The following is a 15,665-nucleotide window of genomic DNA, read 5'->3' as shown; positions in this document are numbered from 1 at the left end:
AAAGTGATGGTGTGGGCTGCAGGGTTGCTGCACAACAAAATATTTGGCCTCCGGAAGCAGCCATTTCGCGGAATGATTTTAGTCTCTCAAACACAGGCATTTCAAGAGCCTATACAGCCTCATACAAACAGAGAAGTTCATAAATACCAAGCAAGATTAAAACAAAATCCATCGTGCAAGAATGTCAAACACCTACCTTTGAGTCATAATCTTATAGGCATCTGGCAGATAACAGCGGATATTCTCCATCTGAGCAGGATCAGAGTCACAGATTTTATCATCCGTCCTGCCATAGTTGGCACTTTCAATCATGATAACATCTGTTCCTGGACAGCGCAGTTCAATTGGGTAGCTTTCACAGGAGAGTTCCCTTCGGACCACTGCCATCGGAACAGGGGCACGGCTGAAAGCTGTAGAGAGGAGAGAAACCTCTATGTTTAGCATGCAGAGCAGGACTCAAGTCAGGGGTTTTGTTTCATAACATGGACATATGTAGAGTTTTGCGGGGAAAGTTTTAAATGTGCAGCGTCATTTTTCTAAACTGCTTGCAGAACTGGAAATTTCTCCCCACCACCACCACCTCCCCAGTGGCTTTTTAACACACACAGTGCTAATAGTGTTGACGTGAAACCCCAAAGCTGTTAAAATGTATGTACATTTTTAAATATTTTTTTTTCAAACCAGACCCACTTCATACACCACAAGAACTGTGAGGTCAGCTGCCCTGTGGGGTTTGAAATGCCCCCCTTTTCAGATTTTTAAAAATGAAATGCACTTAACTTACTAAGTTATTAAGGATCCATTTTTTCCACCTCTTGAAATGAATGGTAAGTGAAGCTACCAAACACCTAAGATAACTGGGGTCTGTTCTATCCCAAGTCAGTCCTTAAAACAGGATATGTAAAACATTTAACATTCTGCCTATAACATTATTGTTTTTTAAATGTGGTTACACCAAGAGCACTGGAGTATACCCCCTTTTGATATAGCAGTACCAGCAGTAGTGATAATAATTGTCACATTCCTCTGAAAACAAAAAACTAAAATAAAGCAAAAGCAAAACATTGCAAATGACTGCAGGTGTCCCAAAAAGTTAATCCTGCTCCAAACTGCTTTGGCCTGAAACAGCAGTTACAACTTTTGTAGTGCAAACTTACAACACCCTTTTCTTATTTGAAATTTTCTTCTGGATGAGGTATATTGGACCCCTCTCCTTCCATTACTTCCTATGAGTCCAGTATTTCACTTCAGCCTTTTTTGTGTTTATTTTCTCTTCTTCTACGAGTCCTGTATTTGACCTGTGGATCTCTTCTGTTTGCTCACCTGGGCTTCCCGATAGCCCAATGAAGAAGTTATCATTGTGGAGTCCAATTATATCCTGTACTGTAATGGCATTTGCAGTTTTTGAAATGTGACACAAATGGAATCTATTTTTCTTTTTTATAAAGTGGAGCCATTTTGAAATCAGTAACCTTTATTTACAGATTGGACTTTGAAAGGGCCCCATTAACAAATAGATACCCTGCCGAAGGATATATTTGCATCTATTTACAGAACATAAACCTCAACTCACTTGTGTTCCTTAATAAAAAAACTGGGACAAAGTTTGCTGCTTCAACACACCAGAAACAAGAAAAATGTCCAAATACATCAAACATCCCCCATGCCTTTCCATTACATTGAAACCTCGGTTTATGAACACCTCGGTTTACGAATTTTTGGTTTACGAACCCCGCAGACCCATCTGGAACGGATTAATTCACTTTCCATTACTTTCAATGGGAAAGTTCGCTTCAGTTTATGAATACTTCAGTTTATGAACAGACTTCCGGAACCAATTACACCCATGCTTCGGGTTAAGTACGCTTCAGGTTGAATACTCCGCGGACCCGTCTGGAACGGATTAATCCACTTTCCATTACTTTCAATGGGAAAGTTCGCTTCAGTTTATGAACGCTTCAGTTTAAGTACTCCGCGGACCGTCTGGAACAGATTAATCCACTTTCCATTACTTTCAATGGGAAAATTCGCTTCAGTTTATGAACGCTTCAGTTTATGAACAGACTTCCGGAACCAATTGTGTTCATAAACCGAGATACCACTGTATCTGTCCTATTCCCAACACAGAGAAACTTGGGTCTGGTGCAGATGTAATGTTCGTTTCCTGCCAATCACAGATTGAAAACTGGGAGTGAGCTTTGGGAATTAATGTTTCTCCCATTCCCACTGGACTGATTTGCTAACCCTCTTCACTTCCCAGAATTAAGATGCCTCACAACCATGATCTACAGACCTTCCCCAAACTCGGACCGTCAATGTCTAGTTTACAAAAGATATATGGTTTGTTTAAGCAACTGTGTACACTGGTGTGCAAAACTTTGGTAAACACCAGGAAGGAAATGAAGGGAGAAAAATATCTCTCACAAACAGTGGTGGCAGATGGCGGAATGATCCTGGATTTTAGCCACAATAGCAACAAGTTTGTGTAGTCTCACTGCTGAGCAACAGGAAAAGAGAACTTTGCAACTGATATCGTAGAGAGGAGACCACATTATCTTCATAATACAAACCTCTGTGTGTTATTTATTGGGGCGGGGGCAACCACAGATTGACCTCTTATGTGTAGCATTGGGAAGAAACCTGCTCTTGTTTTACATCTGCTCTGAGCCTTTCCAACTTAACATTTTATTTGCGTCCAAATCAGATCTGTTAGAATCTGTTAAGTTTTGCTTGCTCCCCACTGACTATAACAGGGAATCTAAAAACGGCTATAACTTTAATTTTCACAGAAGCCGGTGCTTTCTTTTCAGGCAAAGGGGCTTCTCTAAGGTGGCTTAAGCCTGCCAAAATGCAGACATTTTGTGCAGAGGAGTTTTTTTTAAAAAAAAACAACACCTGATAACCATTTTCTCTCACTGCTAGAATTGGATGCACTTTGCAGCCATGGTTGACCTCTTTGAGAGGATGGTGCCTGCCAATTGGAACAGATGATCTTCCACACTTGACCATTCTGAAGTGTTTTAAGATATAAATCACTTGAACTTTCCTAGTGTTTTGTGGGCAGTCAGTCTGAAAACTGGTGGCATGAAGGAAGTGCCCTCTGGGTAAGTGGGTAATAATTAGCTGGCAATGTGATACACAGCTGCAAGTTTACTTAAAGGACCAGCAGGCTTAGTTGAGTGGAAAAAAAGTTCCAGACCTACAGGAGCAGAGGAGAAAACTTTAAAACATACTTTTTTAAAAACACCCATGGGAGGGGGCACCAAGCTATCTGAAGGTAGTCATTAACAGTGGGCGCACCCTGCTGGGGCAGCCCTAAGGTGTGATGAGGGTGAGGACCCTCCTTCTGGGCAACTGGTTGTGAATGGGCTTGCGCCTAGGTGAGCTTGAGTTCAGACAGATCAGGGTAGTTGAAATCTCCCATGACTACTATCTCATCTCAGAATGTTTGGTAAAATGCTCTAGGGAAGGCTCCATTCAAGTCTTCAGTCTAGCTTGGAGGTCTATAGCAGACTCTCACAGTAAAGTCACACACACCCAGCTGCCACGGACTGGCTGGATGCAGCAGTGTTGGGGGGTTCCAGCTGGGGAACCCCCAAGGGAAGAAGGCTCAGAGACAAGGGATTGGCTTTGTGGGGAGTTCAAGGTGGAGACTCATAGGGGCCAAGGCTCAAGCTTCAGCAACAGTTTTATATAACATCAGGCTGGAGAGGCGCTGGCAAAACAGGTTTGTGCCAGAGCTTCTGAAGCAGTGGTGATGTCCAGGACTGGCTCTGAAGGGCAGGCATTTTGCCACACCGATGCTTCCTCGAAATGGAAGTCCTTATGCCTTGAAGATGGAGAGTAGGACCCCAGAGGCATTACACCACAAAGAAAAGGCTTTTGCTATTAACTGGAGTGTGTGGCATGCTACGGCCTGATCTATTTCTGGCTCTGCCAAAGGATCAACTTTTTTTTTTAAATCGAAAGTTGCCAACCGTAGTTAACATGCTGAATAATGTACACTTTTTCTTTAGACCAAAGACTAATGTGTTCCTGTGTGCATGACCTCACAGAGCCATTCATGTTACATTAATTATTAGATGCTCTTTACACATTCCAATGTAGACGCCTACACTGTAAGAGACGACAGAGGCAAAGCTTATGAAAACATGCTGAAAGTGTTTTGAGTATATACTTATGAAGATGAAAGCAGGTTGGTCCTGTCCCCCAGCTTTTTTATTTCAAAGATCTGCCACATCTCACTACAAGGGCAATAATAACAGGTTAAAATGGGGTGGGGGGTTGTGTGGACCTAGTGTTGTTGTTTTTTTATTGAAACCAGCAAATAAGAAAATGGAATGACCTTCTTTGATGCTTTCCAACAATAATCTAAAACAGTTGTTTCATCTGCAAGGGTTGTGGGTATGGGTTTCTTTTACGGCCATCGTTATATGCAGTTTAAATGATAACAATTAATAAACAACAATACCAGGTTGCGTCATGCTAGATACTTTCCCCAGATTAAATTAAAATTGAAAGGTTGAGGAATGTTAGGCAATGTTGAGAGATTTAGGGTTAAGAGAGTCTAAATGAATAAATTAATACATAATCACTGGTGACACACACAAATTAATTCTGATTCTGCTCCAGTCCCACAACTATATCCAGTTGGCATAGTCTGCCAGGTTCTGTGACAAGCAGCCAACATCTAAAGCCATGCTATAAAGCTTTGGAGAGGCATTAGAGAACCCTTGGACGCCTTATTGTACATTAGTGCAGCAATGAATGGACTAGCTGAATTGCCAACAGAGCTATTTGGTGACCACCTCCACTCCCCCTTCCAAATGGAATACTGTGTCCACTCACCCAGATTACTCTTATTGGTTGCCAGAGACGTGGCAAAATGAACCATTACACTGATATCTGTTGTTTTGGCTGGATTCTAGAAGCTCTGGTTATATGCCAGCTGTTCTGGCAATCTGGATTATTCTTCAGGGCAGCCAATGGCCATCTGTGTTTTGTGACAACCATCCAAGGAGGGCTTGAAATGGTAGTGGGTGTTTATCAGCATGTGTGTTGTGTATTTGGAGGAGTTAAAAGACACTGTTGTTGTCATTATCGACTCATCAATCCCTAACATATATTCAGGGCCGTCCTTCCTATTGGGCTTACTGGCGCAGTAAGATCTCTATATAGTAACCATGAACACTTGAAGAGCCACATTCCTTCTTTCATGACCATCTGAGCAGAAAAAGGTTCAAGACACCACGGTGCTGTGTAATTGCTCTTCTTCTTATGGAGTGTGTGCCATGGGCTTTCTGGGACGCCTCATGAATAGCGGAAGGCTGAGTGGATAACCTGGATTTACTGACACACATAAGTTTGTGAACCCATCTTACTAGGATTGTGGGGGACTTTTCTGAGCTCCTGAAGAATAATGCCTTTTGTGTGACTTGGGCTCGGCCAGAGTCTATTCTGGTGTGTACGTCCCCAGTTCCATTTTTAAAAATTGTATTTATAATTTCCCAACAATACAGTTACTCACACATTGATAAGCAATACGTTAACCATTGACTTCCCTTCCACCCTTCCATGGTTTCACTGACTACCAACTACTGCTGTATATTATAATCAATCCATAGCTTCTTTTTCTTATTTTATTCTCAATATCCTTTTACTGCTGAATTTACTCGAAACCTACTAGTGGTTTAACCTGTTTACAATAATTCTGCATATAATCTAGAAACATTTTCCAATCTTCCTTAAAGGCTTTCGTCTTGGTCTCTAATTCTACTGGTTAGACTTGCTAATTCTGCATACTCCATCAGTTTCAACTGCCACTCCTATTTCGTGGGAACTGCCCCCTCCTGCCATTTTTAGCATATAGAATTTGGGCTGCATGAGTTCCATACAAAAACGAACTCCTTCGGTTCTTTAGTACAGTGGTTTTCAACCAGTGTGCTGTGGCACCCTGGGGTGCCTTGAATGATGGTCAGGGGTACTGCGGGCAACACTGGACTCTGTCCCCCACCTCAAAGCAGTTTACAAAAATAAAGGGAGGGTGTCTATGAAGCAAACAGATAATTATCTGAAGTTCATCGCCCAGACTTTTTTTTTTTTGGTCATCCTGAGTATGTCAGAAGCAAGCTGGACTGGGAGAAAAAGTGTCCAGAGCAACAGAGCATAGAAAGATCAGGTCAGGAAGGATTCTGTTCTCCTTGTGCATATACCCATTAATTGCAAAAGTTAGCCTGTCATGGACTGGTTGGACGCAAAGGAATAGTGGAAAGAACCAGCTGGGGAACCAACAATGGAAGAAGGCTCAGAGCCCAGGGAGTCGTGGTGGTGGTATGACGATGAGTGTTTAGTGGGAGAAGAGGGAACAGACTGGGAAGAGGAGGTGTCAGAAGCTGTAGACGTAACATGGCTTAGGGAGCAGGGAGAGTTTGTGGCAGACAGCAGCCCAGAATCAGATGCAGAAGTTGAAGCAGGAGAGTAGTATGAGGGAGGCCAAGAGGGAGAGATGAGTCAAGCTGGTGAAGAGTCACTGGTGTCTCCCCCTCCTGCTGCGACAAGCTCTGCTCCCCACTTATCTCCCAGAACCATGAGAGACATGAAAAGGGCAGAGGAAAGGTTGGCTGCCCGCAGGCGCAGTCTCCAATTGCTAGGGAAAACCCCCGGAGAGGAGAGAACTTAAGACAGCTGTGGCGAGGCAGGGACTTCCAGTCTTGGCAATTGATCCATTGGGCAAGACTTACCAGGGATGAGCTCCTGCTGCGCTCATTAGGCCTGGCAGCCCACCAAGTCTGCACAGATCGTGCTCCTGCTAATTAAGAATCAATTCCAACTTGAATGGTGCAATTACTTCTGGATTGCTCCAGACATAACCTTCCTGATTTCTCCTTTATACATGAATGGGGCAGGCACGGCTGAACAAATATGGATGCTGATCTCACAATGAGCAAGAACATGCTGGTTTGTGCTTCCCACCTCAAGGCTCACATGGCAGTTCTTTTATTGTTTATACAAAGGGATTGGGGGTTACTTTTTTTTTGGTACACAAGGATAAATTCCATATACAAAGAGTAACCTAATAATTGGTTCTAAATCGGGGTAGGCAATCTAAGGCCCGTGGGCCGGATGTGGCCCAATCGCCTTCTCAATCCGGCCCACGGATGGTCCAGGAATCAGCGTGTTTTGACATGAGTAGAATGTGTCCCTTTATTTAAAATGCATCTCTGGGTTATTTGTGGGGCATAGGAATTTGTCCCCCCCCCAAAAAAAAGTCCGGCCCACCACATGGCCTGAGGGACGGTGGACCGGCCCACGGCTGAAAAAGGTTGCTGACCCCTGTTCTAAATCAATGGCTAAAGCAGCTTTAATTTGAAAGTATTCTCAATTGATTTTAAAAAAAAGTTGAGTTTCACTTCAGGAAGAAGCTGGAGGGTAACAAATGTACTCTAAAATGAAAATTATATTCCTCTACTGTTTCCTTGGGGAAAGATTTCTCAGCAACGTTTTATGAGAGCACTTCAAGCACACACAAAGGGCCTATGATAAGACAAAGGCATGTATGAAGGAAGACCATTATTTCAACTTGTGCAGCACAGCTGGAAAGATGGGGCTGGTGCGTTTACTTACACATCTTTCACCGCTCCCAAATGCCAACACAATGTTCCTAAATATTCCACAAATTCATAAATTTTAAATAAATTCCATATACCAAAACCTTTATTGGATTTTCAAACAACTAGAGCACTGTTAAAGTGGCCTTTGAATTTTTCCTTTCCTTGCCCAAAACCTGCAATAGAACATGTTGGAACACACCTGTAGGCTGGGATTTTTAATTGCATGGAACTAAGTCAAATGCTCTTAAGAGCATTATGGGTTTAGGTTCATTATTCCTAGGCGGTAAGGCAAATTTGTTTAAATGTAAAATGTGTTTAAATATAAAATCATTGGCTTGTTTCACACAATCATCTGGTTGCCTCAGCCCTCCCTCCCACAGGAAGGGAAATGGCAGCCAGGGTAATTTCACAATCGCCATAGATTTCCAGTGATGACAAAGCTTAGGTATAACCATAAAGAAACAATATACTTCTATTCCTCTGTTTATCCAAATCATCTCAAACTTTTCTAGAACAATCAAAGAAGGTGAATGCACGCTGTGAGGGACAGGGGATATCGCGAAGTCCCTCCCCTCCTGAGTTCAAGCCCGTCCCCGAGCAAAGGGGAAAGCAGGGAGAGTTCCGATTCCAGTGGGGAAGCAGGAAGTCGTGTCCGAGGCTCAGGCAAGGTAGAGGAGCCAGGGTCCCAGGTGGGACAGGAAGGGGCAAGTAAGGGGGGAAGACCCATCCCCCCAACTCCAGAATTACGCAGGAAGAGGAGGGGCAAGAGGATGGGTCTGCCAAAGCTTTTGTGTTGGAGAAAGACGCGCCAAAAGCCATTAGGAGGTTCTGAAACCGACTGACAACATCGCTCCGTGTAAATAGCAATGACTTGAGCACTGTAAATACGCAGCACCAATAAAAGAATAAAATGCAGAGCTGCGTAGCGTCGTTACTCTGAAGTAGTCCACTCCGGCCACTGTGACAGCAACCTCCTAATCATTTTTGGGCTACTTTGGAGTTGCCGGGATGAGCGTGTCAGAGGCGGAGAAGTGGCGGCAGATCGCTGAGCAAGCCCAGCTAGAACTGCAACAGCTGTCGCTGCAGGCGCAGGGAGAATTGAAGGCAGCTAAAGAGGAGACTAAGAAGGTCCAGGACGACCGGCTACAACTTGCGGAACAGGTGAGAGAGCTCCAGGAAAAAGAGCAGCATTTAAGGGCGGTGGCGGTAGACCTCCAAAACAAGCTGGATGCAGAGAAAAACAAGGCGGGAGGGGCACCCCAAGTCCAAGTGCTGCCAGGAAGGAGAGCCGGGACCCTAGTAAGCAAGTTCAATGGAGACCCGAAGGAGTTTCAGGGCTTTGAGACTGAGATTGTGTATGCTCTTGAGCTGCACCACGATGAGTTCCCTGATGATGAGCACAGAGTAGCGTTTATTGTGGAGCACCTTACAGGGGCGGCCAGGGAGTGGCTAAGACCGTTAATTGCAACAAGGAATCCTTGCATGAAGAATGTCAAACTATTTCTAGAAGGTTTGAAAACGATGTATTCGTCCGATAGTCATATGGACCAGACTAAGGAGGAACTTCATAATTTACGCCAAGGAAATATGACAGTTCGCGCGTATTGGGCGAAATTCACCATGCTGGTGCACAGATTGGGGTGGGATCTGGAGTCTGCCCCAATGCAAGCGGCGTTTTACTTGGGGTTGCATGAGGAGGTGAAGGATGAGCTCTCGAGAGGTCCAAAGCCCAGTAATATGGATCAACTGAGCAAAGCGGCTCTGGCGGTGGGGGTGAGGCAGGAATCCAGATGGAGCGACAAGCAAGCAACGCGCGCAAAGCGGGCTTGGTTCCCACGGTCGCAGGAGAAGCCACTCCCTCAACAACCCTTTCAAGCCACGCCTGGGGCCAGTCAGGACCAGGAACCCATGCAGATTGATAGCGCGCGCGCGCGGGCTTTTCAAACCCCAGCGGCGCCAAGACGCAAGGAGGGAAGGGGTGGGAATTGCTTTCTCTGCAACTCCCCCCAGCATCTCGTCAGAGACTGCCCACATCGCAGGGAGTGGCAAGGAAAGGCGGGAACGGTTGTGCCCTCCCCCACTGACGCAGCACCACAGCAGGGAAACGGGAAAGCCTGGCTGCAGGAGACAAGGGGCGGCAGCCAGGCACAGTCAGCAGACAACAGCCCCAGCCCACCCACCCGCACAGAGAGGAGCAGAGCCAGCCCACCCCTCCCAGAGCAGGAGTGGTTCTAGAAGTGACGCTCACGCTCCCAAATGGCTATCCATTGACGGTCCTCGCCCTAATTGACAGTGGTGCCTCAGCCAACTTCTTCTCGAGAAACTTTGCAGAAGAGCACCAGATCCAGCTTCTGCAGCTGGATTTTCCTCTGCACGTGGCAACCATTGACGGCAGAGAGCTGCTGGGAGGGGCCATCACTCATCAAACCCCCCCCATGAGAATGACGGTTGGAAGGCACTCAGAGACACTGGCATTCAACGTCACCACCATCTCAGACCCCCCAATCGTTTTGGGCATGAGCTGGCTGGCGCGCCACGACCCCTCCATAAGTTGGCATCAGAGATGCATCACTTTTGGATCGGACTTTTGCCTGGAACATTGCATGCAGCACCAACCAGGGGAGGGGCCTCCGATAGCCACGGTGGCCACCATGCACGTCAAAGGGGGTGAGGCGATACCCAAACCATACTGGGACCTGCAGGAGGTCTTCAGTGAAGCGGAGTCCGACCACCTGCCCCCACACAGGCCTTTTGACTGCCAGATCAACCTGGTGCCTGGGGCAACTATACCCCCAGCCAAGCTGTACGCCATGTCAGACCAGGAACTGGAGGATCTGCGCGCTTTTATCGACAAGAACCTCAAGCGGGGGTTCATCAGAGAAAGCAAGGCAGCAGGGGGCAGCCCGGTCTTCTGGGTGGACAAGAAAGACACGCAACAGCGCCGTCTTGTGGTGGATTTTAGACGGCTGAATTCGGTGACAGAGCCAGTGGCTTTCCCCATGCCCAGAGTGGATGATCTCCTGACAGCGGCACGCAGAGGCAAGATTTTCACCAAGCTAGACCTGAGGGGGGCGTACAACTTGATCAGGATCCGGGAAGGCGATGAGTGGAAAACCACGATGTTCACGCCTCTGGGCTCTTTTGAATATCTGGTGATGCCCTTCGGGTTGCAAGGGGGCTCAGCATGCTTCCAGGCCTTCATGCACCACGTCCTGGGGTCCCTACTCTTCAGGAAATGCTTGGTCTTTCTGGATGACATCCTTATTTACTCCAACGACCCAGTGCAGCACGTGAAGGACGTCAGGGAGGTGTTACAGCGCCTGAAGGAGAACCACCTGTATGTGAAGCTGGAGAAGTGCAAGTTTCACACCAAGGAGGTGGACTTCCTGGGCTACAAGCTGTCAGACAAGGGGCTGGCAATGGACAAGGACAAGGTGCAGACCATCCTGGACTGGCACAGCCCCAGGACGCGCAAAGATGCCCAACGCCTACTAGGCTTTGCCAACTTCTACAGGAAGTTCATCAAGAACTTCTCTCGAGTTACGGCTCCCATCACTGACTGCCTGAGAGGCAAGCAGAAGTTCAGGTGGACACCAGAGGCGCAAGCAGCGTTCGAAAGCCTCAAGAGGGTGTTCGCCTCAGACCAGAACCTGTTCCACGTGGTTCAGGACGCGCCCCTACGCATTGAAACAGATGCTTCTGATAAGGCTGTGGGCGCCATTTTGTTGCAACTGGACGCCAACAGAGAGTGGAGACCCTGTGCCTTCTTCTCCAGGAAGTTGACCCAGCCCGAGCGAAACTACACAGTTTTTGATCGGGAACTTCTTGCGATCCACGCGGCGTTCCAGCACTGGAGACACTTCCTGGTGGGCGCCAAGCACCCCATCCAGGTGTGCACAGACCACAAGAACCTGGAGTTCTGGAGAACTGCCAGGGTGCTCAACCAGCGGCAGATACGGTGGGCGGAGTTCTTCTCGAACTTCAACTTCTCCATACACTACATCCCAGGAGAGCAGAATGTCAGGGCGGATGCCCTCTCCCGCAAGCCAGAGTACATGGAGGAGGAGGCGCCACCAGCCCCAAGGCACATTTTCCCCCCGTCGGCATGGTCCTGCGGAGCAGCAGTGGTGAGCGAGGCAGAACTCACAGCACTGACGGCAGCGGATGAATTTGCCAACCGCATCTTCAGAGAACTGAGAGGGGGGAGGGAGCAGGCAAAAGACTTTGCAGAACGCAGAGGGCTGCTTTTCTACAAGGGTGCGCTGTACCTACCCACCACCCAGCTTCGACGTACGGTCCTCAAGCAGATGCACGACAACCCTACAGCGGGGCATTTTGGAAGGGACAAGACCACTCACCTAGTCATGAGACACTTCTGGTGGCCAGGGGTGAGGGAAGATGTTCGAGACTATGTAAGGGGCTGTACCACCTGCCAGCGGGCGAAGGTGGTCAGAGCAGCGCCACCAGGGTTGCTGGAGCCCTTAGCCACACCACACAGGCCGTGGGAAGTGGTGTCCATGGACTTCATCACAGATCTGCCTTCGTCCAGGGGTAAGACTGCAGTGTTGGTGGTGGTGGACCTCATGTCCAAAATGTGTCACTTTATACCGTGTGCCAGGGCAGTCTCGGCAGAAGAGACAGCCAAACTGTTTGTTGATCACATTTTCAGACTGCATGGATTACCTTTAAGGGTTATTTCGGATCGTGGCCGCCAATTTGTTTCCAGGTTCTGGCGGCGGCTCATGAACCTCCTGCAGGTGGAGGTCAGCTTGTCGACGGCTAGACACCCGCAGACCAACGGACAAGCGGAGAGGGTCAACGCCATTCTGCAGCAGTACCTGAGATGCTACGTCAGCCAGCGGCAAACGGACTGGGTGGATCGCTTGCCACTAGCAGAATTTGCCTACAACAATGCAGTGCACGTCTCCACAGGGGTGTCGCCCTTTAAGGCCAATTACGGGCGCGACCTCAGATCTTTCCCAGAGAGGGAGAGGGAGGAGGAGGAGGAGGGCCCACAGGCTGAGGATTGGGCAGAGGAACTGGAGACGGTGCACCAGCAGCTCAGAGAACACTTGGAGAGGGCCAAGGAAGCGTACAAAAAGGGGGCAGATCGCCACAGGCGACAAGGGGAGGTCATCAGGGTGGGGGACAAGGTGTGGTTGTCCTCGGAGGGCCTTCCCACCAGAGGGAGGTGCAAAAAGCTGGCACCCAAATGGCTGGGCCCCTTCACGGTCACGCAACAGGTCAACCCGGTGGCATACAGGCTGGCACTGCCAGAGGACATGAGGGTGCATCCAGTGTTTCATAGATCGCTGCTGTCGCCGTACAGGGAAAGCAGCAGGCTCAGAGACAGCGAACAAACCCCCGAGGGAGGGGGGGAGAGGGAAAGCAGGGAGCAACTCAATGAGGCCACGGCCATCCTGGATTCAAGGTGGGGGGTGGGGGGCCTGGAGTACCTCATGGCATGGGAGGATGCTCCACCGTCCCAGAATGAATGGGTTCCCGCCACTCAGATACAGGAGGAATTCTTGGTGGAAGAATTTCACGCCCTCTTTCCCCACAGACCCAAGCCCTGGCACATGGAAAGGGAGGGGGAGGAGGAGGAGGCACGGGAGAACAGCTCACCATGGCGCTGGGAAGCGGAGTTTGAGGAACCAGAGGATGAGGTATGGGTGTCGCCAAGATCCACCCAGTCAGAGGAAGGAGCAGATTGGCAAAACATTTTTACCCCCACCAGCTCTGACGCCACGGACTTTTTGGGATTCCCGTCCTCCCAGGCGGAAGGGGGGGGCTCGCAGGACTGGGGGGAGGTGTTCACACCAACGGGCTCGGAGAGCACCGAGTTTTTAGGCTTCCAGTCGTCACCGACACATGGGGGGGGCCTGGGGAGGGGTGAAGGAGAGCTTGGGAGGGGGGTGGATGTGAGGGACAGGGGATATCGCGAAGTCCCTCCCCTCCTGAGTTCAAGCCCGTCCCCGAGCAAAGGGGAAAGCAGGGAGAGTTCCGATTCCAGTGGGGAAGCAGGAAGTCGTGTCCGAGGCTCAGGCAAGGTAGAGGAGCCAGGGTCCCAGGTGGGACAGGAAGGGGCAAGTAAGGGGGGAAGACCCATCCCCCCAACTCCAGAATTACGCAGGAAGAGGAGGGGCAAGAGGATGGGTCTGCCAAAGCTTTTGTGTTGGAGAAAGACGCGCCAAAAGCCATTAGGAGGTTCTGAAACCGACTGACAACATCGCTCCGTGTAAATAGCAATGACTTGAGCACTGTAAATACGCAGCACCAATAAAAGAATAAAATGCAGAGCTGCGTAGCGTCGTTACTCTGAAGTAGTCCACTCCGGCCACTGTGACACACGCTTTGAGGGTGAATTACAAATATTTGAGCAGGCTGCACATTTTCTCCTTTTCAGTTGTTTAAGAATAACGAATAGTTTGCATCATATTATATCAAAGCAAGGCAGGTGAACTCTCTGCCACAATTGCCAAAAAGTGATCTATCACTGGAATTACTACACGGTGGGTTAAGCAACAAGTAGTATGTTATTTGTGTTCTGTCTTCAAAGCGGTTTACAAAACGAATTAAAGAATAAAATCATCAGTAAAAACAACACCCAGTTAAAAACATTCAAAAATAATTAAAATGAACAATAAGCTAAAAATCAGATTAAAACACATGACACCAGTTCAGTTCGATTTATTGTGTTTAGCAAGCAGCCATTACACACGTCGACATTCTAATTTTAGTCTTGCCTAAATAAACAAACCATTTTAGCAGGCCTGATGTCAATAAGCAGTGAGTTCCAAAATGCAGTTGCTGCCACAGTAAAAGATCAATTTCTTACAAATGCAGAAGGGGTATTATGTGTCACCTGCAAACAGTGCCAGTTCCACAGGCTGAAACAGTCAGGTGGACTTATATGGGACAAGACAATCTTGCAGGTAAACTGGTGCCAAGGCGCTGAGGGCTTTATGTACGACTAATAGTAACACCTTGAATTTTGCCTGGTAGCAAACTCGCAACCACCACAGGTCTCTGAGTAGAGGTGTTATATGTTGATAGGGTCTCTCTCCTCTTAGCAATCATGCTGCAGCATTCTGCACCAACTGCAGCTTTAGGATCAAAGCACAAGGGAAGACCCACACAGAGATCTTTGGAGCAATCTAGTCTTGGAGTAACCTTACAGTGGTACCTTGCTAGATGAATTTAATTCGTTCTGTGAGTTATTTCATTTTGCGAAAAATTCGTCTAGCGAATCCCATAGGAATGCATTGAATTTTTATTGTTGTATTTTTTATTTGCCCATAGGAATGTATTAATTGAATTTCAATGCATTCCTATGGGAAACAGTGATTCGCTAGGTGATTTTTTTGCAAAATGAATTCATCTTGCGAGGCAACCTCCACTCGAAAAATCTCTTCGTTAAGTGAAAAATTCGTCTTACAGGGCATTCGTCTAGCGAGGCACCACTGTACTTCTGAGTTGACATGTATGTATAGGATTGTATTGTCCAACGCATATACAGTGTTTAAGAATGTTGGATGGTGACCTGAAAGACCAGGGTTCAAATTCCGACTCAGCCATGAAGCTCACCAGGAGACCTGGGGACAGTAACTGCCTCTCAGCCTAACCTACCTCACGGGATTGTTGCTGGGATTAAATGAGATGAGGGATAATCATGTACACCACTTTGAGCTCCTTGGGGGGGGAAAGCAGTGGATATAAATGCAAATAAGAATAGGAATTAATAATAAAAAATAATACATAACAAGTCTTTGTGTAAGGAGGAAGGTCCTATGGAAACACAAGGATACTTTTTTGCTGGAAGAAAGTGTGGGCAGGGAGATTGATGCATGAACACAAGTAAATTTCAAATCAATGAGATTTTTTTTAAAAAATGCCCAGAACAGAAGTTAATCAATACTTGCCTAAATCAGCTAATTTAGGACATGGAGGTCACCCTATCTGCGCAAAAGGGAAGCAGAATGTTTTATATACCACATATTCCTGTTCTTAGGGAAAGAAATAGAACATTTAGATGTCATCTGAGATATCCCCTTC

At 47.5% G+C, this 15,665-nt stretch overlaps 1 protein-coding gene across 10 annotated transcripts in view; it reads right to left on the bottom strand.

Moving 5' to 3' along the window:
• The window catches only part of ADGRL3 (adhesion G protein-coupled receptor L3), a 504,270-nt gene that overhangs the window by 306,387 nt on the left and 182,218 nt on the right, over window positions 1-15,665 (bottom strand). For all 10 annotated transcript variants that reach the window (XM_035097281.2, XM_060268958.1, XM_060268959.1 and 7 more), the window contains exon 4: window positions 197-410. In XM_035097281.2, the coding sequence (XP_034953172.2) occupies window positions 197-410 (214 nt within the window). The remainder of the gene's footprint in view (window positions 1-196; window positions 411-15,665) is intronic.

The sequence above is a fragment of the Zootoca vivipara genome, chromosome 16 (assembly GCF_963506605.1).
Source record: "Zootoca vivipara chromosome 16, rZooViv1.1, whole genome shotgun sequence".
In the NCBI taxonomy this organism is placed as follows: Eukaryota; Metazoa; Chordata; class Lepidosauria; order Squamata; family Lacertidae; genus Zootoca; species Zootoca vivipara.
This window is presented reverse-complemented; position numbering and strand designations above follow the sequence as displayed.